Below are 26,628 nucleotides of genomic sequence, written 5' to 3' on the forward strand. Positions count from 1 at the left end.
ATCAGTTCAAGTTTCCTTCCAGCTGTCGAAGCGTTTCGTTGAAAGAGTGCACATTTAAGTTTTGGCACGGACCATAGCAGGTACTGGCTGGCCATGTTCACATAAACTTGGCTACGGCTCTACTTGAAATTCGCGCTAAATATTCTTATGGCGGATCCGTCACAGTGTATGACCACTAGTACACGCACGTCCTTGGCGGATAAGTACGGCGGCACTCCCCATTACCGTGATCCACGAATTAAGGTAACAGTTCTGTTTATTTTATCATGACTGCGTAAATATCCAGGTGAGCGATACAAATATCTTGTAAAATATTTGGTGTCGGTTTCGCTTGTATTTTAGTTGCAGTTTTCGCTGGCTGCCATTTTGCCATTTTGCTTAAGGAGTTGCTGTATTTGGAACGCACGTGGACGTGAAACCCCTTTCAGAACGGTTTCTTTTTTGCTGGTATAGATGGCGTCAACGTCTTCAGGTACAAGTTCCCCGTATTCATCTCTGGCCGAGAGCAGCCTGACATCCTCTGAAGATGGTGTACCGAATTTCATTAATGTGGACGAAAGGTAATTTACAAGGACATAATTATGGATAGAGACATCGTCTTTGGTGTTTACAATGCCCATTTGGAAAGACAGTAGAGCTGGCATTCCAGCACCTGCTCCTTTTGTTATACCTTTCTGTGTCTTACCTCCTCTGTTAACTCTTCTTATTTTACTCTAAAGTAGAGCAAAGCCATATAGGCTGCAATATTACTATTAGCACGTTAGAAATCGTGAACATTTCAATCAAGTACAAACTTGCCTATAAGCAGATAAGGGGACAATGGATAATGCGATACTAAGTGAAAAAATGAAATAAAACTGTAAATTGAAAAGGAAAATCCTTATATAACTGTGTTAATTAAAAAATAATAATACCAGACTATAGGACACCTCAATAAACTTTCCAAACAATGACACCAGTGCAAGAACTCAACAGCTAATGTAACCAGTACCAGCAGATCTAATATACAAATATCTGTGAGTAAGACCTACAGTTTACACAACTTAGAGTTCAACAGGACCATGTGAAACAAGAATGTGATCTCGTGTACGGGGCACCAGCCTAGACAACTGTAATATTCTGTACCTGTACAGGATGCACAATAAGTGTGAAGGGAAGGCAATTAGAGTTGGTAAATCATGCAGCTCCAGTGCAGTGCAGATGGGAGTGTCACTATGACTTAACAAAACATTTATTAACTAGTTTATCTAAGTTTATCTGCCAGTAGTCTAAAGGTAATAAATAAAACCTGAAACAAAATGTTTACACTCGCACACTTACATGCTGACCTGAAAAAAGAGAGTAATTGCCCAATACTGATTCTACAAATATAATACCAAAATTGGAGTTACCGTATTCGACATAATAAGCTCCCAGGGCGCTCTCAAAATTAGAAAAAGGGGGGCTCTTATTAGAATATAGTTTGGGTGAGAAAAATACAGAGCTGAAAAATCGGTAACATTGTGGTTTATGCTGATAGCCTAATATGATACAAAAGAGAAGTGTGTATTTTACACGACATATATATTTTCCAGAATTTAAATGCCCATAATTAATGGTGCATATAACACACGAGTGAGTATTATGCACGAATAAATAAGTCTTGTGTACACTGATCAATCGGAACGGGTGCTAATTGGGGTTGTTCACCAGTCAGTATATTAGCAAATATCGCAGTGAGCGCTTATTAGAGCAGGGCGCTTATTACGTCTAATGCGGTAACTATTATCACAAAGTGTTGATCCACAAACTAACCAAAGATGTTAGAACCAATGTAATCAAGAGAACAACACGCACAAACTATGACTGCCCTTAACTAAAGAAATGAAATCAAAACTCACTGCTGCAAAGCCCCAACACAATATTTTGCTCTGTAGTAAATGATGGATGGCAATACAAAGGTTTTTATTGTTGCAAGGAAGCAAAGTGAAGTTAAGCACATAATCTGAAATATTGTATCAGATTCATAAAGGTCAGGTGTACCTTACATTTAATTCAGAGTACAATAGAGTCACATATCACTATAAGCACAGGCGAAGTTAAGCACATAATCTGAAATATTGTATCAGATTCATAAAGGTCAGGTGTACCTTACATTTAATTCAGAGTACAATAGAGTCACATATCACTATAAGCACAGGCGAATGATGCACAAATTCAATTCTCATTACAAGTTTCATTCCTAAAGAAAACTGTACACTGACCAGTTCATCAAGCTGCCAGATCCAGACACAACTACAGCAGATGCTTTCTTGTCAGCTAGTGGGAGCTCTGTCATCGATATTCTTCAAAGTCTCCACTGGGGCTTCCATTTGATTTCAAAGCCAGGATTGTGACTAGGCTACAGGTGTGAGATTCAATTTCTTTGTCTTTTAGTATAAAGACAAACTGAAACACATGTATACTGAACAACTAAAAGTTTCAGGATAAACATACACATATTTAAATAAATACAACCAGTCAATGACCCATAACATGTAATTCTAATGTAATCCTCAGAAAAGATACACAATACTGAGTGAATGAGTTAGTATTTAATGTTGCATCAGCATTATTTCATCCATAGAGCGAGGACAGCTCTCACAGTAAAAGATACCCGTATGGTACAGAAATAATGACATTGTCATACATTTGGCTTGAGGTAACCATCTGGGAACCATTACTTCTTGACAGTACAAACACTATACAAATACACACAAGTTGCAATATACGTTGTAACTACATGCTGTATACAAAAGGAGAATTATGTATCCAATATAATTGAAATATATACTCTCCAAAATAGTGGCAGATCCTGAATGATAAATGTTATGATCAATCGTCAGAAGAAAGATGACTGCCAGAGATAGAACACCCAACACACCCGAAATGGACCATGCAAAACCTCTGTTCATGAGGGCAGGGAATCATTTTTTTATTTTTACATGTTGGTGACGGGTTGTCAAAGCACTAAGAGCAGTTAGTATCGTTGATTTTCATTATCCACAGTAACAGTTAGCTCTCTACTCTTGCTTCAATGCAGCATTTGTGCTCACATTGGGAATACATGATGAATGCCAAAGGGATATTGGCATGCTTCAAGATGGTAGAACTTGGAAAGAGGTAGCCAATGTGTTCAGTGTGTCTGTTTTTTTATTTGAAGACTTTGAAACAGGTTTCTGTAGAGACAAAATGTTTTTGGCACTGCACAGTGCACCCTTGGTCAGCAACACAAGTCCAGGATTGAGTAATCAGAAACCAGATTTCATCGAGGCCTTACAGCCAATGAAATTGTGTTAAAAATGGAACACATTCTAGCCAGACGTCTATTGTGTTTAGAGCATAGAAACTGGGGGAATCGCCGACAGTCTTGTGTAATGTTTTGAGGTGACTCCAGATTTACTCTGGACTTTCTGGATAGATGTGAAAGTGTTTGAAGGCATCCTGACAAACATCAAGTGAACGTTGACGTAAGGCAACATGACAGATTTGGGGATGGGTCTGTAATGATATGAGGCTGGAACTCTGACTGCAAGAATGCCACTGCACATAGTCCATGAAATGGTCACTAGACAGAACTATCGAGGCAACATTCTGGTGCCAGTAGTTGTGCCATTTGCATGCCATGCTGTTCATGTTTTGTCTTTCAAGACAATAATGCTCATGCACACAGTGCACATATCATAACTGACTACCTCCAGCAGCCAATCATCACAGCCATGGACCCTGACCTTTTCCCTCGGGAGAGCATGTCTCAGACATGATCAGATATGTAGTCTTGCTGTCAAATGGGTCATGCCACTCAGTATGAAGAAATGTGTGTGACCAGTCGTGGGGTCATAACACATTATTGATCTGGTCATTTCAAATATATATGTTTTGCACACTCTTGTCGTCTTTCTTGGTTGTATGCACCCGAAGAGATACATCACCAACATGTTCTGTTGATTCATCTTGCATCTAGTCCTTCCTTTTTCTTATCCAGCCATTACCATCACTTAATGTATTTCTGTGATCACCTGTTTTTTTCGGAAATCTCTTTTCAAAGAGTATACATTATACAATAAGTTCCATACCCTGTCGGTGACACTGAAGCTCAAGTCTTCAGGGGGAATATAGCGCTGCTGTAAGTATAAACCAAGAACATCAAGAACATTCAAAATGCACATTCATTCATCCATCCATTCAACTATTAGCACACCGATACTAGCGCTTAACAAGAACTTTAAAGCTTATGAATAATGTTTAATAATGCTCAATAGTGTCATACCTTTGCAAAACACTACTAACCTTAAGATTTGTTGTTTTCTCCAATGTGTGCTCTGTGGTGATGTACAATGACTGCTGTCTAAAAAACCCAAGCCAATCAACTGCAACATAAGTCAAACTGAAAGAAGTTAGTCATCCGAATCCGCAGTTATGGGTAAAATACAAGCAAAGTATAACGCTGCTAATGCTGAGAATGCTGTTTGTGAGATAATTAAAACTTCAATTCACAACAAAACGGCCGTTCAACGTAAACAAATTCCACAATAAAAGACACCAAACATAATCAAAAGACTAATCTAATACAATCTACTGGGAGAAGAATCTAAGAACACTTATTTACCTGAAAACAACCACATGGCTGTGAACCGAATTGTCACCGGAGCTCAAACCTGGAGTCCTTTTGTCACTGAATGAGTGAGTGAATATGGTTTTACACCTCTTTTAGCAATATCCCAGCAATATCATGGCGGGGGAAATGGGCTTCACACATTGTACCCATGTCAAGAATCGAACCTGGGTCTTTGGCGCGAAGAGAGAACGCTTTAATCACCAGGCTACCTGACCGCCCCTCAAAGACCATACCTAGATTGAAAACTGCTAACAAGCCAGTCAACAAACCAGAGTACACAAGGAACAGCACAAGACACATAGGATAGCACAGGCAGTAACACAATACTTCAACACAACCTGTCGTCCCTTATACCCATAATACCTGAAACAAAGACCTAAAAATAACTGTAGGCTAACATGTAAAGATGATACTATATGAGTTGAAACTGTAAACAGTCACAACTCTTATGATTGTGGGTTCGAATACAACTTTGACCCTATTATGTTTCTACATTTGTCAGCACCATACTGTGCTCGCGGGTTTCACTAAAGTGGTAGACATCTGAGACGTGCGTCACTTCGGGCTTTCCTCCTACATCAATCGGACATATTGTGATATAATTGGAATGCTGTTCTAAGAGGCATTAAACCCAACTCACTCTTTTAACCAACCTGAAATGTAAGAACATATCATTAGACTACTAGTATATACCTGGTACTTCATACCTGTCAAACATTCTTACTGAAGATAGTATTTTTTTACAAATTACATGTCTCCTGTCCACTAGATATATTGTAGGCCAGTGGATTGTGCATTTATCTGTGTGAATAGCTCATAATCATGGATTACAGTTAATCATCCCGTTTCATTTGTTTTGTTTCAGGTACAAATGTGCTGTCTGTCACAATGTCTTAAAGAATCCTGTTCAGACAAAATGTGGACACAGGTAAGTAATAAACAGCAGCCTCATTTTTCTTTCGCTCAGTTTTTGCATTTGAAATTGATATTAATGTGTGCAAGTTACCTTGAATTTTGATTCAATAGCCCAATAACAATCCTGAGAGGAAATGGTCTTCAGAAACAAAAGCAATATATATTTGTGTGTATGTAAAGAAATACACACACAAACACACACACACACTCTCACAAATACATATATACTGAACAGCATTGAAAACGCACCAGCAATAAATCTTGAAATATTACAAAAACAACTTGAGCAATGACCAATTTTGATTAGGACAGCAGACATAGACGGATCATTAAGAAAGACAACAATGGAAACAGGAATACCACACAGTAATTACAATTACATCATCAGTGTAAGGACGACACATAGGGTTAAAATGAAAAGTCAATATCTGGTATGTCCGCCAAGAATAAGTCTGCGAATAGTGTTCTGGGGCATTCCACTCTTGACGTAGTGTATCTTCAAGTTCTTTCAGGTTCTGTATTTGCGGACGACGTGAGAGGCGTTGACCCAGGTAATCCCATAGATTTTCAATTGGCGATAGATCGGGTGACAGTGCTGGCCATGGAAGCAGAGGCACATTATTGTTCGCTAGGTACTGTGTTGAAACACATGCTGTGTGCGCTCTTACATTATCTTGCTGGAAGGTGTGCATATCCTGGTGCTGATGAAAGAATGGGATGATGCCTTTAGCCAATATGTTATTCCTGTAGTAAAGGGCATTAACTCTTCCACGACAAACATGAAGCTCTGTTCGATGGTTATGATTGATGCCGCCCCACACCATGACACTCCCTCCCCCCCAGCGATCTGTCTGTACAACGCAGTCATTGTGGTAACGTTCTCCACGTCGACGCCACACTCGCAGTCGACCGTCAGCATTCCGTAAATGAAAACAGGACTCATATCAGAGAACAGCACACCATGCCACTGCCGCAATCTCCAATGATGATGCCTTTTAGCCCAACGCAGACGTTCATTTCGATGTCGATCAGCGAGTATTGGTCCAGCATATGGACGTCGAGCACGTAGCCCTGCTGAGCGGAGACATCGACGTACAGTGTCAGCACTGATCAATTCCGTTGGCCTTGTACAGTTGCTGCAGTCCTGGTAGCCGGAAGTGTACGATCACGAAGATGCCGACGAACAATATGGCAATCCTGACGTGGTGTAGTTACACGACGTTGACTCGGGCGTGGTCGATCTCTGGTGGTTCTTGTCTGCTGGTTCTTGTCTGCTGGTATCTGCTCAGTAGCCTGAATGATGGCATTGAAACCATTTTGCAACGACTCTACTTGACGTACCAACTTGAAGCATACCCAAGGAACGATCACGTTCCTCTGCTGTTAATCTTGCCATTTCTTGTGTCAGTACCCTTTACGTCTGCAGCAACAAGTGATGTGGCTTTTTAAAGTCTGTCTTTTATAGCCCTATTCTGCATGCTTCCCGTGAAACAAAACACATTTTCCATGATGTGCACGCAAATTGTTGCGTTTTTGGCGATTTCGCTCACAAAAAAATTAGGGATGTGTTGTTTTGACGAGCTGTTCTTCTTCATGCTTCATATGTATGTGTATATTACTCATTCACTTATATATTTTAATGTGACTTAAGCCCGGATAAAGATACATCCATTTTCATGGTGGTGCGTTTTCATTGCTGTTCAGTATATATTGCTTTTGTTATATGTGCCAATCAAACGTGTTAAGGTTAAGCCATGACAGCCTAACTATAATTAGATAGAAAAAATGGGTGTTCTATAATTTCTTTTGAGTAGTTTATTTATTTATGTGTTATTTTCTTTTGCATATGTCTTGTATCCTTTGAATAACCAGTGGAAATCATTTTATCTGTCGATATGCTACAAACATTGAACACCTAGTGGTGATTCTGGGCCAGGAACCACTGGTTTGCCTGTCCGTGATTTTCTAATCTACAGGCCAACTTAATATGACTGGAATACTACTGCGGAAATCAAGAATCAGTCGTTATTTGTAACACTAACCATGCTAACTGTTTTACGTTGTTAACTTTAAGTCTAAGTGCTTGGAATCAGTGCTTAAACAGCTGCCTGCCCAACCTTCCGAGATGGACTGTTTGTGTCCCGGATGGTAAACGTTTATAACAAGCTAATTTACTGTTATATATTGAAATACTGTTAAAAGTAGAGTAAGCGAGACTTTCAATTTTGTTTGTCATTTCCAGATTGTGTGAAGGATGTGTTGAAGAACTTTTCCGGCAGGGCGAGCCAGTAACTTGTCCACAAGCTGATGAATACTGTGAAAAGCTCATGAGAAGTGATGTAATATCATTTTCCTCTTTTCTGTAAACCCTACATCAGTATCTCTGTGTACCATTTGTCATCATCGCAGCGCATGCTTACCAGAGATATGAAAATGAATAACATATTCATTTAGTAGATCTTAGAACTACGGTAATTTGTGATTTATTATTAGCTCTGCATACTTGACAGAATTGGTGGGATTGTGTTAAACATAATTTCAAACTTATTTGTCATGTTTTGTGAATATGAAAGAGAACTTGCTCAAGTCTCATCTCTTTGTGAACGCCTCATGACTTAATCAACTTTTGAAAGGACATTCTTCTATATCATTGCCCAATTTGAATAAAATCTTCAGGACATTTTGGAAAACAGTCCTTCAACGTCCCAGAAAATGAATTGATTATGTATTCATGTTGAATAATGGGTAGAAGCCTGCATATTGGGAAGATAAGGAGCTCATTATACCATACCAATGCTAAAGCAATTGTAAAGATGTGCCTAACAAGCTCTCTAATAATTAGGGTTACACTTTTGATTATGAAAATGAGGATGGCTGCATTGCAAATTCACTGCTGAAGTTGCTGAAGAACCATGGAATATCTTCAATATCCTTTTGATTAAAAGAATTGATATTCACATAAAATACATGTTGGTTCCACCTAAACTTATCTATGTATACAGACCTGCTCAGAGGCCGATATTAGTCTCCAAATCTACAGCAAAAAAAAATAATTAAAAATTCCTCAGAATTTACAAAAATAAGAACATTAAAAATATCAGATTTTGAACTATTGTTTTCCCTTTCACTTAGTGAGTAAATAGAACCTATGAAGTCATTTGGAATACTGACTTCACCCCAAATCTCCTGACATAGAAATGCTTGATTCTCCTTGTTTTTGCATGATGGAGTCTTTCTTTGATTGTTATTTTCCAGATCTACCCTGATGTAAGTGCCAGAAGAGAAATAAGAAACTTGCCTGTCTACTGTCCATTCAAGAACTTGGGATGTGGAGTAAATGTGCCATGGAAAGATCTTAATGTAAGAGATCAAACTTCAAATCACTGATGTCCTCTGACCTTTTGACTGTTTATTAAATCACAATCAAAATTGGTTAGGGCTAATGCTTGAGAGTCAATTTATTTTTTACATTGGATGAGTTCTGTTGCACAAAGAAGCTGTCATAAATTTGAGTTTCGGCATAAGAAATTGAACAACTTCTCAGGGTTTTCATGATGCAAAATATTGCGTCCTATGCACATAAAACTGAGAATATGATGCTTATTATATGGAATGCAAAATGAATGTGGCTGTATGAATCATTATGACTATTTCAGTTGTATCATGCACATGAATAGATGTTCACCATTCTACATGAATAGATGTTCACCATTCTGATGAGAAATATGGAGGCACAGTTTTTGTTTATGCACCTACCATATTCTATTATTTCAACAGATTCGCTTTTCAAGACATACATTGTTGGATACAATTTGAGAAGTTAATAACTGTTACTATCTATAGCATCCCTTGGAAAGGCCTTTTATTTTAATATCCTAATTCCTTCTTGAAAAGCCTTGATTTTATAGCATCAACCTTGAAAAGCCTTGAAAATCACCAAAATAGCTTGAAAAACCTTTAAGTTGGGCAGAATGGCATATACTTGTAAATAAAAGTATTAAAATTTATGACAGACTTAATTTATTTTATTTGTTGGTTGTTAAAAAACTAATCTTGTTGGAAACTTTGTCATGATTGTTCATAATGCTGTTTTGGTCTTACAGCTAATATATAGTTTGATGAATATAAATAAAATGTAACCCAATTAAAAAGCCTAGAAAATGACAGTTGAGGACCTTGAATAGGCCTTGAAGTTTACTGCTCCATATCTGCATACACCTTACATCCACATACAGTGGGTTTGACTCCAAATGAGAACGTTGAATTGCAAAATAACCCGAAATCCAGAAAAGTGTATGAAACATCAATACGGTACTTGACCATGAATACCCTGTACCCAACAAAATCTGAATTTTGTTTATTTTAAGACCCATGACGGATGAAGTTCTTTAAGAAACTATCATGTAATTTTGTATAGAAATGTGTACATGACACATAGAGGGGACAAACCATGGAAGGCACAGCGCAAGCACGCATGCATCTCGTGACCAATTACGTGGCTCTATCTCGTCAATGACTGGCCACACAACGCCTCCATGTTTCTACTGTTACCCGACCAAGGGATTCCTTTACGAGTTGTTCAACGTCTCGTAATTTGAACGTTGTGTTCGATCGTCCTTGATGATGCCCCATACCAACTCGATTGGATTCAGGTCGCAGTGATAAGGTGGCAGTCGTAAGACAGCGTGACCCTGACCCTTGATGTAACTGTCTACTCTATACACGGGATCAGGTTTCTTAGTTTTGATGATTTCATAGAGCTATGGTTTCGTCACTCAAGAAGGAAAGGTAATGTTCCTCCGTTGCAGCCAAGTAACCATGTCTCCTTTACGGTTATTAGAGGTTGGAGTCTTGCTTTCTGGATCCTGCACACTATGATACGGTGCATTGTCCATGACAATGAGAGACTTGGTAGGCACAGCAGGGACTAATTTATCTTTCACCCACTCCAGAAATACATTGCCGTTCATTTCTGTGTGGTAGTCCCTGTTGTCTTTGGCCTTGGCTCTAAAGACGAGGTCACAGTCTGGGAGAAAACCCTGACTAGCAGAACCAGCATCGAGAACTATGAGTCTTTCACCCTTTCCCATTGGTAACTTTCTACCAGACTCCTTACAGTCACCACTGGGTACCCATTGACTGCTGGCTGTGTGTGATGCATTTACCCATGTCTCATCTAAAAAGATGGGCTCATATCCTTCTCCACGTTTCTGCTTGATGGTACGAAGGTAATGATTTCGGAGACGAACAATGTCAGACCGTTCACACAACACAGCCCTGTTTTCTCCAGTTATCTTTTTGTATTTGTAACCAAATGTATGCAACAGTTGCCATAGTTTGTACTTTGTAACAGGTAAATCATGGTCAGTTTCAAGGTGTTTCTTCAAAATTCTTAGGGACAGGTACTTATTTTCTGAGTGCAGTTTAACAATTGCACGTCTGACTTGATCCCTCTGAAAACTGTCTAATGTATCAACCTTGTGTGGTTTTGACATGTTCCCTACCTCCTTGGCCTGGCTATTTGTATCTCGTCGACTAACAACATTTTTAAGTTTCTGAGGGGACATACCAAGAGCTTTTGAAGCTCGTTTCAAGAATTTATTATTTGCATAAAAAGGCTTTGCTCTTTCTGCTTCACTTCTAAAGAAATCATACACATTCAACATCAACTGTTTAACATCTGCTGAGTAGCGCATCTTGGCATTGAATGAACACGGTCACTGTGTAGCACGTGCATACTGTGCTTGCGCTGTTCCTTCCATGGTTTGTCCCCCCTACGTGTCATGTACACATTTCTATACAAAATTACATGATAGTTTCTTAAAGAACTTCATCCGTCATGGGTCTTAAAATTAACAAAATTCAGATTTTGTTGGGTACAGGGTATTCATGGTCAAGTACCGTATTGATGTTTCATACACTTTTCTGGAATTCATCGTTCTCATTTGGAGTCAAACGGACTGTAGTTGGATTGAAATCCCGTGTATACATTTGAATAATTCTGCCACAGAAAAGAAATCCTTCATAGATATGAATCCTAAGCATTCAACCTGGATTTCACACTCCTTGCTTCTTTCAAAACTATTTGAACCATTGCCCTTGTTATTTTTCAGAAACATGCCACTGACTGTACCTTCAAGCCTGTTGAATGCCCCAACAGGCACAATGGATGTAATGAATTTCTCACCCAGAAAACCTTGGATGCCCACGTGAAGCAGTGTCAATACCGCCAAGTTCATTGTGATCAGTGCAGACAGCCCATCCCCATCACCATGGCACAGGTATACACCTGCAATAAATGTCACTTATTGAATTCACATGTCACATGGATGTAAAGTTAACTCCAAACTGTAGCGAAAATATAGATACCCAAGGGTTGTATTGCAATATGTGTATTGCCGACAACTGTTGCTATGTATCAGTATACCAGTTATATTGCACACCCCACATTGTCATTGTGCTTTTTGTGACCGAGTCACTTTCCTTTCATTTGAGTATGAGTATGGGTTTTGATGGATCTTGGGTAGAATTTTGTATAGCCATCTGCCGATCTTACTTGCATCCCATTGGGCTTGCCATTTTGGGGCTATGATGGCTCTGATTTTGCTTTTATCTCTAGTTTGCTGAAGGGAATAGGCTGTATCTCTGTTTTGTGTAGAAATGGCTTCGCCAGTGGGCCTACTTTTTTATTTCAATGAATATCTATGTGAGGCAGCATCCAACACAACTCCACCTGTTTCCCTTGGTCCGATAGTTTTGTATATTAGTACAATATATTTTATTTTTTTCACTTCAACTCCAACCACCCTCTTAGAACCAAGACTGGCATCATCTCCACCCTTACCAAATGAGCCATCAACCTTTCCTCTGCTGACCCCAAACCTTTGATCGAACACCTCCGCCAAGTCTTCACCCACCTCAACAATTATCCAGCCAATCTCGTCGCCAAAGTCAGCGTCTCTGTACTCTATCCCACACCCAGACCTGCGACCCTCAAACCCGAATCAGCGCCCTTCCGCATCGCCCTCCGGTTCATAGGAAAAGCCTCCCACATCATCAGCCGCCTCCTCAAACAGCAAGCCAACATCGACACCCACTTCACCAGCTCCAACTCCCTCAACACCCTGCTAAGAGCCAACGGCAGGAACACATCTAAACCCCAAGAGCCTAAAGGTGTAGTCTTCAAACTTGACTGCAACTGTGGACAATCTTACGTAGGTGAAACTTCCCGCCCAATCAACACCAGAATCAAAGAGCATAAAACCTCCACCATCAAATCCGACAGCAAATCAGCCATCTCGGACCATATAAGCAACTGACCCAATCACATCATCAACTGGGACAACGTCCAAATCCTCGCCAACAACCTCCATGATTTCACCAAAAGAAAACTAACAGAAGCAGTCCACATTCGCCGCCACAAGCCATCAATCAACAGAGATCAAGGCTATTTCATCCCACCCGCCTACTATGAACTCATCAAACAATAATCACTCATCCTGTTTATTGGCTTCATGACCCTATTGGCTTCCAGCTATGTGTTTTCTGTCCATCATGTTGTGACAGCACCATCCCTTTGTTGTGACAGCTACCTATGTTATTCGACTCATGTATACTATTGTTGTTATTGTTAATCCTCTACTGTTAGTCCCCCACCTACTATATATATTCTGCACTATGTCCCCCATTCAGTCTTGCTTGACAACGGTATAAGGATCTATACCGAAACGTCGCTTTTCACAGTATTAAAGAAGTTGTTATCCATAAAAATTGTGTCTATCTTGCAAAATATTATTGACTGGGTTTGGACTCAAGTTTGAGTTTCTGCCGCTGATAGCTTGTAATGAATTAGCGAGTCTCATAAAATGACTGCCTCTGCCTCCCGGTATGAGTTTGAGTGCATGATGAATTGCCTACAATTCAGGAGTAAATACTGAATGGGTTTGAGGCTATGGATGTAGATCCCATAACCAGTAGTTTTGAATGGGTTTGAAGCTATGGATGAAGATCCCATAACCAGTAGTTTTGTATGGGTTTGAGGCTATGGATGTAGATCCCATAACCAGTAGTTTTGTATGGGTTTGAGGCTATGGGTGTAGATCCCATAACCAGTAGTTTTGTATGAGTTTAAGGCTATGGATGTTGATCCCATAACCAGTAGTTTTGTATGAGTTTGAGGCTATGGATGTAGATCCCATAACCAGTAGTTTTGTATGGGTTTGATGCTATGGATGTAGATCCCATAACCAGTAGTTTTGTATGAGTTTTAGGCTATGGATGTAGATCCCATAACCAGTAGTTTTGTATGGGTTTGAGGCTATGGATGTAGATCCCATAACCAGTAGTTTTGAATGGGTTTGAGCTATGGATGTAGATCCCATAGCCAGTAGTTTTGTATGGGTTTGAGGCTATGGATGTAGATCCCATAACCAGTAGTTTTGTATGGGTTTGAGGCTATGGATGTAGATCCCATAACCAGTAGTTTTGTATGGGTTTGAGGCTATGGATGTAGATCCCATAACCAGTAGTTTTGTTGATAGTATTCTTGGATCAATCAGTGTATATATGGACCCAGCTGTTCCAGGAAGTTTGAATTTTAGCGATAGCTACTAACTGTAGTAGGGTTGGGTTTTCTTTTTTAGTGTCTTCTGATGTTAAGTCTTTGTGAAATATGGGACTTTATAAGTCCAGGGAAGGTGTCACCCTTTATAGTGACTTCTTGGAGGCTGAATGTCATCATAATTGTGACTTTGGATGAGTTAACGTACTAATATCCAAGATGGCTTAGTGAGGGATTTTTGTCTGTTGACTTGACTATCTTGAAGATTTTGAATCAGTGCCATTTATGACATGGGACAATGGGTATGTTCACCCTATCTTTTATATAATTATTCGGCCAATTGATATCTATTAGTTATTTATTTTCAATGAAGTTGCACTTTGCATTTGCAACAAGTATATGATGTCACGCAGTGGATGCAAGAGGAATGATGTTACACATTGTGTACCTCAGTGTTGTGTTGCTCATTGCCACACACACCACAGCAGTACAAGGCGATTTCAACTGGAATGTTGTACCTCATTGTTCTTCAGTGTTCAGTGTTCTTTTGTGTGCACTGACATTCTTTAGTACACATGGTACTTTCTTTCATATGTCATCTATTTGTTTTTGTTTTTTTTTACTATTTTATTATCGATTTATTACCTATTTATTACTACTATTATTCCTTTCTTTTGACATTTATTTCAACTGATATATTTTTGGACTGCACGGCCACCTATTATTCTACACTGAAACTTAAATTTCTAAATGGTTAATCAACAGAAACACAAGGAGTCAGACTGCCCTGAAGCAAATGTTGCATGCCCTTACAAGTGTGGTGCACCTCAGATGAAGAGAAAGGAGGTATGTATCTATAGCAGGGATGCCACTTGACCGGAAACATTAATAGCTTGAACAGTGATAACATATAAGGAACTTCCTATAAAGCAGGATTATTTTAACATTGGATAAACTCACACATAGAGATAATGAGTGCCCATTTGCAACATGTAATTTATTATGCTCTATTTCTGAAAATGCTCAGTTTTGAGCTCTGGTCATGTTGTATTAAATTACTGTGTGACTGCTGAAACAGTGTGTGTTGACCAGCATGTTTCAGCCTCTTTAATAGAAACATATCTATTTTCTCCCTTTTTATATTTCCCACCATTTGATTTGAATACACCAGTTAGTAAACTTAAAACATTTTTACCGTGTTTTTACCTTCAAAAACATATGACTGTATTTTTTTTATCTGAGTTCATACAGCTCAAATCGGATTCATGGTTTATGGTGTATATGACATTGCTTGGGCATTTTTAAAGGGGCACTTATCTAACGCAATTCCCGGGGACTGGTTGTTGCCTTTGTTATTGTTTTTTCCCAGTGAGTACCCGGATGTATAGCAGACTAGTTCGCGACCTCTGCTGCGCAATTCGTAAGCGCATCAGTCACTTTTATGGGTAGTAATAAGGGCGTATGGTCACATTGATCAACAAAATGAAATACAGTTTTCGAGATAAAAAGGAAATGTAGGTATCTTTGTGGGTAGCACCGGTAATGGTGACGAAGTTTTGATAAGTCACTTGCTTGGTAATTTTGCGATTTTGAAAAGTACATGTCTATGTTGTTAGGCTTCTAATCCTACATACTAATCTGTTGTGATGTTTGTAGGCCCTTTTGATCATCTTAATCAATCTGGACAGATGTTTTAGTCAAAATGACTGAAATATTTACACATATTATAAATTGCCTGAGAGAATCACATTTTACAAATTGACGGTGTTATATACACGCTTACAAAGGAAAAGCCCTGTGAAAACAGCGTCTATCGCACATTGAAGAATTTCCCAACCAAGACGTAGAGAAAGAAGAACGAATCGGTTCAAATGAAGGAAAACAAAATGCAAATACCATAATTGCAACTTACCAAATTTATGTGTATAAATTTTAGGAGCTTCCTTGTTCGAGGAATGTATCCGTGAATATCCACACAAAGGAACAATATCCCACTCGTCTGCAGCTGTACAAAGAAACTTATTCAATGTCACGTGTCTCTGTAACAATCAAATGTTTTAAAAGATTTATATCGTTTCGGGATATTATAACCCGTGTTCGTTTCTCAACTGATCACTTGGATTGTTTCAGGTGTTTCACATAGGTGTCAAGTCTCAAGGGTCGGCTGAGAAAGCCCACGTGACAACTATTTTCATAACGTCCACGGTTCAAAAAAAATCCGTTGAGTGATAGATAACAATGATCAATCAATCAACGTATTATCAGTTAACCCTTTGAACAAAGTATGTTGTTTTTACATCGGCACTTCACGCCATGATATGAGTGTATTCCCTTTGTTTTAGTAAACCTAGACATGTAAACACTCACTTTTGACATATCCACTGTGCAAGATAACAGTGATTAATTAATCAACATATTTTCTGTTAATCCTTTGATGACTAGGAACGATCCGTTGATTTACAAAAAATAGTAAATCAACTGATCATTCACCTCTTGCTGGTCTGCCATGTGCATATTACATAACACATATTTCAATTCATTTCACCTCACTTCAAACCTGGATTTAGATTGAATAATTACACCAGACGCAATAAAAGCCAATTGGGAACCTTTGTCAGGTAATCTAAGTGGTGCTACCACTAATTGTACCTGTAATAAATTAATTAACTGAGCATCAAGTGAATGACGACAAATACACAAGTGTAGGGTTATACGAGAAAACGTGGATGACAACAAGGGAGTAGTAATCGTATTATCGACGCAAGCCGAAATCCGAAATTGCTTTCACTGCATAGATACTTTTTTTAGTATTAAACTATAACCATCTGGGGTATTTCCAAATGACGACATCCGATGAACTCCGCCGTTCTTTTTGTCTGTTTGTTTAGGCTGAAGAAATTAATTAACATGCACCCTTTGTCAAAATCTTTATAGATCACAGTTAACCAATCAGTGTTTATGCAAAAATTCGTAAAGCAAATATTGCCTCCAGCCTCCAAGTTTATTTAGCTGTCCTTGCAGACGGTAGCCCAGTCTCTGGTCACGCTCAGTTGCGTTGCGTATCATCCGGGTACTCAAGGGGGAAAAAACAATAACAGAGGCAACAACCAGTCCGGGGAATTGCGTTAGATCAGTGCCCCTTTAAACATCGAAAAATGTTGCATCGGCAATTTTGCAGAATAGTTGGTGAGTAGCATATTGGGGAACAACATATCAAGTTTATATGTCTGGGAAATTATAATTCATCACAAAACATCATGCTCTTGTCTATTTTCAAGTAAAACATTTCTGTACTATTTCATGATCATAAATGTTTATTCATTTCCTATTAAATTAACATTTCTTTTGTCTTATGAGTGGATCTAGATTCTGAATATGCTGACTTAGTAGTATATCAATGAAAAAGAATTACTGTTTTGAATTTTAGCTGGAGCGCCATTTCAATGTTTGTAAGAACAAACCACAAGACTGCAAATTCAAGTCTGTCGGATGTACATATACTGTAAGTAATTGGATATATAGTTGTAACTTATATTTGTGCATTTACAAACCAAATACACACTGTAAGTACAAACATTATACCTTACACAATTACAAAAAAAAAAAGTAATGAAATTGTGAAAAGGAATTGATAACCAGTGGGAACAAATTCTCTGAAGCCATTGAAATAGAGGGTCATGTGTTTTGCAGGAGTCAATGACCCAAACCCTGAAGCAGTGTAGACCCGTGAAGATCTTAGTTTGAATAGGTCTTCAGCAACCCATGCTTGCCGTAAGAGGCGACTTTGCTTGTCATAAGAGGCAACTAATGGGATTGGGTGGTCAGGCTTGCTGACTTAGTTGATGCATGTCATTGTATCCCAATTGTGTGGTTCGAAGCTCATGACATCTGTCACTGGATTGTCTGGTCCAGACTCAATTATTTTTTCAGACTTCTGTCATATAGCTGGAATATTGATAAGTACGGTGTTAATCAACTAACACACAAACAGAAGCAGTATTGATATTGACTGTCAAGAAGATTCAAGTTATCCAGGAACACATCTACCCACAGATTGGGGTATGTGAATTAAGTAATGCAGTACAGATATTTATGTTTATGATGCTATCAGCAGTAGTACAGCTATGTTACAGCAGCTTGAATCAGACATGAACCATAGGTTGATAACATGAGCAAGCAATAACACCAGGATGTATTGGCACACAGTCAACCTGTAATCACCTGATCCTGATTTTAGTTGGCTCTTGCGAAAAGATTGGGTAAATAGGGACCTATGCTGTCCTGGAATTCCTTCTGAGGTTCTGGTATTGTAATCAGCTTCTTAATTTGTATTTTCAGGGCAGCGCGCAAGACATTGCTGAACATGAGAAGCGTGATATCTCCCAGCATCTGGAGCTTGTGACGATGTATACTGGAAACATGGACTTGCAGAGCATGCAGATCAGAGCTGAACTCGGTGTAAGTGTATTACTTTCTCAGACACCTACAATACTCCTGCAAATACTTGGACACTTCTCATTTATGTTTCTGCAAGAAATGCTTTTGCTTGAAGCGTAGAAATAAGAGTAGAATCCCTGTTATGGCGTAGCCTTTTTGTACATGGTAACACTTCGTAATTTAGTAATAATCAAGACCTCCTGTCTTAAATACACAAAATTAGTGAAAGAAGAACGGTTATCTTAAAATGATTTCCCAAGAAATGTATGTTGCATGTTCTCATTTTGCCTACAACGCTTTTCGCCTGCACTTCAAATCGCCAACAATTTCTATGCACGTGAATTTGGTTTTTTACATCTCCATAGTTAATGGAATTGTCCACAGTAAGATTAACCCAGTAAAGGGTAAGGGTAGGAGGGATTAGCTATTTTAATCCGTCCTGCTCAACAAATTACCGATTTACGAGTTAGGTGGGAAGGTATTCTCTTTACAAGTGTAACAAGACCAAACAATGAATAATGTGTTTGAAGTGTTCCTCTTTATACTAGGAATAGTAAGAGCCGGTATGTACAATTCACAATTACAAACACAACATATTCATTGAACATACAATGCCATTTAGAAAGTGGTGAAAAATGACAGTCCCAAAACTGGTAGTCTTGATCACATGCTTTGTGTACCCCAGTATAAGCTATCAGCCATGGGAGCCATGCCAATTTACACTTGTCAGAGGGGTGTACAAAGTACGTGGAAGCCTCTGTGGCTGTGTGGGTTAGATCACTGAATTTGTCACTCAAAATCTGTACACCTTCCCATCACAAGCTAAAACAAGTGGTTAATAATTGTTGTGTATGTGACAATGTTTGTGTCGTAGTCAATATGTAGTCAACTAGAAAAAAACTCAAATGTTTTGAATGAATCATAAATAAATCACTTCATCATGTTGACGAAATTAGGGCAAAAGTATCACTTTGTTTCTGCCCGAATCGCAACATTTGGTATCTCTGACGAGATGTAAGGAAGGATGTGAGCTGAATGTTCAACAACTGCCCCCCCATATTTGACAGAACATCACAACAGAAAGAGATCACCTAAAAGTTCAACTTGAAAAGACGCTGTCTGATAATGCATCACTCAAGGAAAGTGTTGGAAAGTTGGAGACTACGCTTCGTGATATGAGGGTAAGCGGATATTACAAATAATTGTGTGATTACAGATAGTAGACCCAGTGTTGCCAGTGATCTTTTGCAGGTCAAATTTCAACTGAAATGCATCTCAAGGTAGCAGGTTAGTAGCCTGTTATTCAGTGAACATGCAGAATACACTGTTGTGTGATCATTGTTGGTAGCAGGTTAGTAGCCTGTTATTCAGTGAACATGCAGTATACACTGTTGTGTGATCATTGTTGGTAGCAGGTAAGTAGCCTGTTATTCAGTGAACATGCAGAATACACTGTTGTGTGATCATTGTTGGTAGCAGGTAAGTAGCCTGTTATTCAGTGAACATGCAGAATACACTGTTGTGTGATCATTGTTGGTAGCAGGTTAGTAGCCTGTTATTCAGTGAACATGCAGTATACAGTGTTGTGTGATCATTGTTGGTAGCAGGTTAGTAGCCTGTTATTCAGTGAACATGCAGAATACACTGTTGTGTGATCATTGTTGGTAGCAGGTTAGTAGCCTGTTATTCAGTGAACATGCAGAATACACTGTTGTGTGATCATTGTTGGTAGCAGGTTAGTAGCCTGTTATTCAGTGAACATGCAGAATACACTGTTGTGTGATCGTTGTTGGTAGCAGGTTAGTAGCCTGTTATTCAGTGAACATGCAGAATACACTGTTGTGTGATCATTGTTGGTAGCAGGTTAGTAGCCTGTTATTCAGTGAACATGCAGAGTACACTGTTGTGTGATCATTGTTGGTAGCAGGTTAGTAGCCTGTTATTCAGTGAACATGCAGAATACACTGTTGTGTGATCATTGTTGGTAGCAGGTTAGTAGCCTGTTATTCAGTGAACATGCAGAATACACTGTTGTGTGATCATTGTTGGTAGCAGGTTAGTAGCCTGTTATTCAGTGAACATGCAGAATACACTGTTGTGTGATCATTGTTGGTAGCAGGTTAGTAGCCTGTTATTCAGTGAACATGCAGAATACACTGTTGTGTGATCATTGTTGGTAGCAGGTAAGTAGCCTGTTATTCAGTGAACATGCAGAGTACACTGTTGTGTGATCATTGTTGGTAGCAGGTTAGTAGCCTGTTATTCAGTGCACACCAGAATACACTGTTGTGTGATCATTGTTGGTAGCAGGTTAGTAGCCTGTTATTCAGTGAACATGCAGATCACACAGCGTTAGAAATTGGCACTAGTCCAGTAATCCTTGCAAAATTTCCCCATAGTTAAGGTATCATAAGAATGAGCAGAAATTTGCCGTTTATAATGGTTTTGCTATATGTTGTCATTATAAGGACTAGTGGACTAAAAATGTTAGTTTCTACCATTGTTACATCACACTATTCTCGGATCATTAATGATAGCACATTAGTAGCCTTATTCTGCAGACAACATTGTCGTAAGAGGAGACTAACAGTATCGGGTGGTCAGGCTCGGTGACTTGATTGATTGATGTCGTTGTACCCCGTTGCGTAGATGGATGGTCATGAGGTCTGTCAATGGAGTGTCTGGTCCAGACTTGATTATTTATAATCTGCCCTCATATAGCTGGAATATTTCTGAATGCTGCGTTAAACAACAAACAAAACAGATAACATTGTACTTGATACCGTATTTTCTTGATACAGTTTTTTTCGAAAAAACACAGCTGTGTAGAAGGGGGTGCGCATTATACACGAATTATGAGTTTGGATGTTTTTTTCCCCCATGGAAAGACATTACCGTGAGCACGAAACACCGGAAACACCATGTCAACGAATCCATACTGAAGTACGCAAATTAATCATGTAATTACACTGTCTGGCTATAAAAAGTGTTCTTTGTTTATCTGGACTTATGTTTGCAACTTATTTCATTAATTTTATTCAAAATTCCTTTTAATATTTTTTTTATTAATTTTGGCGAAATCGTGTGTGAAGCGATAGGAAGATTGCACAACTCACCGTTATTAACAGCAACCACGGTCAGAATACCGCAATTGATGCCTTGAAACGAACTTTAGTTGACAGAGAATGGATACATATATCATAAATTACATACTTTGACTCGTTAAAAGTCATATTTGTTTTTGTTTGATGATTCTATGTCAACATGGAATTCTCGCGATCACACGATCACGTGCGCGTGAGCCTTGACAGTGACTGGTCAGACTGGTTCCTTGAAAAAAAATAATACCCGGGAATAGCGATCAGCTGCTTTGCTTAGGGTTATTATTATTTTAAATGTGTTTAGTAAAGGCTGCATATAAGTAAGAAAATAATGGAATATATTATTTCTGATAAAAAAAATAGTTTCAGATACAATTGTTGTTGATCCTTGCATTAAAAAAACGTTATATCATTGGGTGTGTCTTGACCGAATCACCTGTCGATTCCAAGAAAACATTTACAGCTGATTGCTGTTTCCGGCTTAGTTTACAAGAAAATACACAAGGCAATCTTAATCCCTAGATATAAAACAATGCCTAGCAGAACAATAAATACTATTTAAACAGTAAATAAACATGTCTGGGGATTTTTTTTTATCTCAAATTTCAAATTTGTACTGACAAAGTTTCTCATCACCCGTTCGTTTTTCTGCGCATAATATTCAATTATTATTTTTCCCAAAATATTGAACCCGCTAGAGGGGGGTGCGCATTATACATAGGTGTGCACTATACACAAGAAAATACGGTAATTAATGATTGCAGGTCAGTAGCCTGTAAATCAGTCAATGTGCAGATCACATAGTTCTGTGATCATTAATGACAGCAGGTCAGTAGCCTGTAAATCAGTCAATGTGCAGATCACATAGTTCAGTGATCATTAATGACAGCAGGTCAGTAGCCTGTAAATCAGTCAATGTGCAGATCACATAGTTCTGTGATCATTAATGACAGCAGGTCAGTAGCCTGTAAATCAGTCAATGTGCAGATCACATAGTTCTGTGATCATTAATGACAGCAGGTCAGTAGCCTGTAAATCAGTCAATGTGCAGATCACATAGTTCTGTGATCATTAATGACAGCAGGTTATCAGCCTGTTTATCAGTGTAACTTACAGACATGTAATGTGGTTCTTCGCAGTTGAAAATGGTCTCCCAGACTGAGAGGGTGATTAAGCTTGAGAGGAGGGTGGAGGAACTACCGCGCAAGGAACAGCTGGAACAGCAGAGTCGGGAGTTGACAACACTACGTGAACAGTCACAGAGTCTGACTGATCAGATCGCAGGGATGGAGGGCGGACAGACAGTGGCTCGCTATGGAAGTCTGAGCACTATGGCAGGTCTGTAGCCTGTCAATTTGGTGTGGAAACAACCACTGTTCTATGATCATTTCACAGTAGAAGGTTTGTAGCCTGACAGTGACTAACAGACAAATCGATTCTCTTGATCATTGACAGTAAAAAATGTATAGCAGGTTAGTAGCCTGTTAAACAGTGAACCTGCATACAACTCTATTCTGTGATCATTGATGATAGCAGGTTAGTAGCCTGTTAAACAGTGAACCTGCGTACAACTCTATTCTGTGATAATTGGTGATAGCAGGTTAGTAGCCTGTTAAACAGTGAACCTGCATACAACTCTATTCTGTGATAATTGGTGATAGCAGGTTAGTAGCCTGTTAAACAGTGAACCTGCGTACAACTCTATTCTGTGATAATTGGTGATAGCAGGTTAGTAGCCTGTTAAACAGTGAACCTGCGTACAACTCTATTCTGTGATCATTGATGATAGCATGAAGACTGCCCTATGAAACAATTCACACAATTCTTTTTCTAGTAAAAAGAAAAAATCCAGTGGAACTTTTTTTTTACTAGAAATATTGTAACCATCCTCAAAGACTCATTGGGATGTTCCAGCTCTGCTCAAGAACATTGTGTGTAACATCAGTATTCTTAAGACTTCATATTAATTAACACTTTAATGTCTTCTTTCAGGGAAAGTTTGTTTGAATCAATAAAGTTATGAATATTTAATATTCGGGGGTTTGATTGTACAATTGGTTCAACAATGTGTGAAGCTCATTCTCGTTATCCCCTGACATAATATTCTTTATATATTGCTGCAAATTGATGTAACGGTACATTAAGATATACATTAATTACAGTGAAAGATGTGCTTGGTCATTTCAGCACAAAATAAAGCATACATTTGATTGTGGATAACATCTGAGGTTATAATGTGATGAACCCAAAAATGAAACACTTGTGGTCTTCACGCTTTTCATTCTTCGACTTCTGCAAGGCTTTAAGTCATACATGTGGGACACGTATGTTTGAAAAATCACAATGTGGACCAGAATTTATCAAATTGTAACATAGAAGTCTTTGCATGTGCCGGTTAGCTCATTATCTCAATAATTAAAAGTTATAAAACACTTGCCATAATTGTGAGAAATATTCTGAGGAAAACACCATTGTACAATTCCAATATATCTTCAACTTGTGCCTATGAATCTCCATAAGATAGTGATGATACCAGGTGTTCCTGAAAAGGTGATTGTATCCTGTCCCAAAGGTGGCGCCTGTTACAAACACATGCAAAGGCAAGTAAATTCTTCACATGAACACGGGAACATGTAGTCAAGTCAAAATAGGTAATTGGGCATAATTTTGGTCACTTATCCATATTCAAGCAGTATTATGATGGTTTAACCAATAACAGGCCTACACAAGAATCTGTCTTTTTTGCATGTTGGGCCAGCGCTATAACAATGAGACTGCCTCTAGACCCTTTTGTTCGTCTTGATTGGTGACCGAATGCAATACACCTTGGTTTCAAGGATTGTTGGGCATATCCAAAGTGATTAATGAATTTCTTGAATGATCTAACTTTCATCAAGAATTCAGTTATGGCAGAGATTGAATATCAATTAAGACTAACAACATCAATGTTTCTATTCTTAATGATCATTTATTGATGTTTCCTTTGTAGTGTACCATCTTTACCCAAACAAATGGGGCATGATTCGTGTCATCCAACAACAAAAAATCTTTTGATCTCTCAAAATGTCAACTTAATATTGTCACAATTTCAATAATTATTATATCTTTCAACCTACTTGTTTATTAATGTGTGAAAGGGAGTTAACCTCACAAATCTTGTTGTACAATGGCTATTCTTTAAACTCTTTTAAATTCTTTCTTACAGGACCAGCTGATTGATCATGGATCGAAGTCCTCAGACAACACATTTAAGAACTTTTAATAAAATTACCACCTGCTGACTCGATTTGAAAAGAAAATCCATTTTTGACAAAATAAATCTTGGCGCAAAATATGTTCCTTGAGCTGATGGATTAATTCTATAAATGGTAATGCATGCTTAACTATTATGCTTCTTCTCTTTCAGTTGTATTATGAGAAGGGTGGTGGGGTTGCCTAGTGGTCAAGTGTTCGCTCATCATGCTGAAACCTGGGCTCGATTCCCCACATGGGCACAATGTGTAAAGCCCATTCCTGGTGTCCTCTGCTGTGACATTACTGGAATATTCCTAAAAGCGGTGTAAAACCAAACCTAGTTACTCATTGCATTGCGAGACTGGGAGAAGTGCTGGTACTTGAAATGACCATACTTTTTCATGTTTTGCACATTTCACACATTGTCACAGATAGCTTAATTGTACTTACTGTATTTAGCTGTATCACATAATCATAATGGACTGTTTACATTAGTCATTTATGAAGAGAAACCAGAGTTCTTCTTACATTTGTTTTCAAAGTGAAACATTCTGAGCACTGAATGAGTGAAATCTGTAATGCTCAAAATGGGTTGTTTGAAGACAAAGTACTTTACACAACATAATTGTGTCATCTAAATTATTTTTAATGTATTATTATTACGAATGTATTATGTTTTAGAGTAACTTTTCACTTTTTGACATTACTCATTGTAGATGCCTTCACCACCCAGCTTGCTGCGCATGACAGACAAATTGGTATCCATGATGTGCGAATTGCTGAAATGGATCTGAGATTTCAAATTTTGGAAACTGCCAGCTATGATGGCGTTCTGCTGTGGAAGATCCGAGACTACACACGCCGCAAGCAGGAAGCTGTAAGTGGGAGAACCTTGTCTCTCTACAGCCAGCCTTTCTACACAAGCAAGTATGGATACAAGATGTGCGCTCGTGTCTACCTGAACGGTGACGGCATGGGCAAGACAACCCACGTGTCGTTGTTCTTTGTCATCATGCGTGGAGAGTATGACTCTCTCCTGCCCTGGCCGTTCCAGCAGAAGGTCACCCTCTACCTGCTGGACCAAGGAGTAGAGCGGCGTCATCTGAGTGATCATTTCCACCCAGATCCCAGCAGCAGCAGCTTCAGGAAGCCACAGACCGAGATGAACATCGCTTCTGGATGTCCTCTGTTTGTCAGCCACTCTGTCCTGGAGAACCCGACAAACAACTACTTGAAAGATGACACAATCTTCATCAAGATCGCTGTCGAAACAGCTAATCTCAGAATAGTCTAAATATTGGGTGGGCGGGCGGGTAGGGGTATGGGTGGGGGGGGGAAGGGATTCTCCCTAACAGCGACCCCAGTCCTCTGCTGTAAGGGAGCATCCCATGCCTCCCACTAATGATCAAAGATGACATTGTGGGAGGCTATCAAAGATAATAACATACTTTTATTGCTGTGAGCATGGTGAGTATGTCATTGTCTTTGTTTGATAATCTCTTTCTACAAGTTTGTAGATAGAGATCATCATGAGTTGCACTACTAGTGCTTGCCATTAGAACTGTAATTTAAGTTACAGTCCATTCTCTACTTGCCCACTGTTAAGTCATCCTTAAGATAAACAGTGACAAATGACTATTTAAGGACAAATAAAATACCAAAAAAATATAAAAAGAATAAAAGAGAGAAAAAATATAACGCACACACACACACACAAACAAACCTGAAAATGTCTTCGTCCAAGT

At 38.8% G+C, this 26,628-nt stretch overlaps 2 protein-coding genes across 4 annotated transcripts in view; one reads left to right on the top strand and one right to left on the bottom strand.

The window, feature by feature from the left end:
• Positions 1 to 348: 348 nt before the first annotated feature.
• On the top strand, positions 349 to 26,177 carry LOC139442874 (TNF receptor-associated factor 3-like). The gene is made up of 11 exons (XM_071223778.1): positions 349 to 560; positions 5,502 to 5,564; positions 7,794 to 7,890; positions 8,807 to 8,911; positions 11,665 to 11,832; positions 14,877 to 14,957; positions 17,539 to 17,613; positions 18,450 to 18,569; positions 19,616 to 19,729; positions 22,789 to 22,987; positions 25,600 to 26,177. The coding sequence occupies exons 1-11, from the start codon at positions 454 to 456 to the stop codon at positions 26,175 to 26,177; spliced, it is 1,707 nt and encodes a 568-aa protein (XP_071079879.1). The 5' UTR covers positions 349 to 453.
• The window catches only part of LOC139442876 (uncharacterized), a 117,631-nt gene continuing 94,240 nt past the window's right edge, over positions 3,238 to 26,628 (bottom strand). The window contains exons 1-3 of one of the 3 annotated variants that reach the window (XR_011651705.1): positions 4,628 to 4,722; positions 4,309 to 4,388; positions 3,238 to 4,142 (exon numbers count right to left, since the gene is read on the bottom strand). Coding sequence is in view for 1 of the 3 variants with exons in the window: in XM_071223780.1 (XP_071079881.1) it covers positions 4,017 to 4,142; positions 4,309 to 4,388 (206 nt within the window). In the remaining 2 variants the exon portion in view is untranslated. Of the gene's footprint in view, positions 4,143 to 4,308; positions 4,389 to 4,627; positions 4,723 to 11,744; positions 11,841 to 26,628 lie in introns of those variants that run through there. The other 2 variants (XM_071223780.1, XR_011651704.1) reach the window with 2 other exon arrangements.

The sequence above is a fragment of the Haliotis cracherodii genome, unplaced genomic scaffold, assembly GCF_022045235.1.
Source record: "Haliotis cracherodii isolate W230 unplaced genomic scaffold, xgHalCrac1.p SCAF_5, whole genome shotgun sequence".
In the NCBI taxonomy this organism is placed as follows: Eukaryota; Metazoa; Mollusca; class Gastropoda; order Lepetellida; family Haliotidae; genus Haliotis; species Haliotis cracherodii.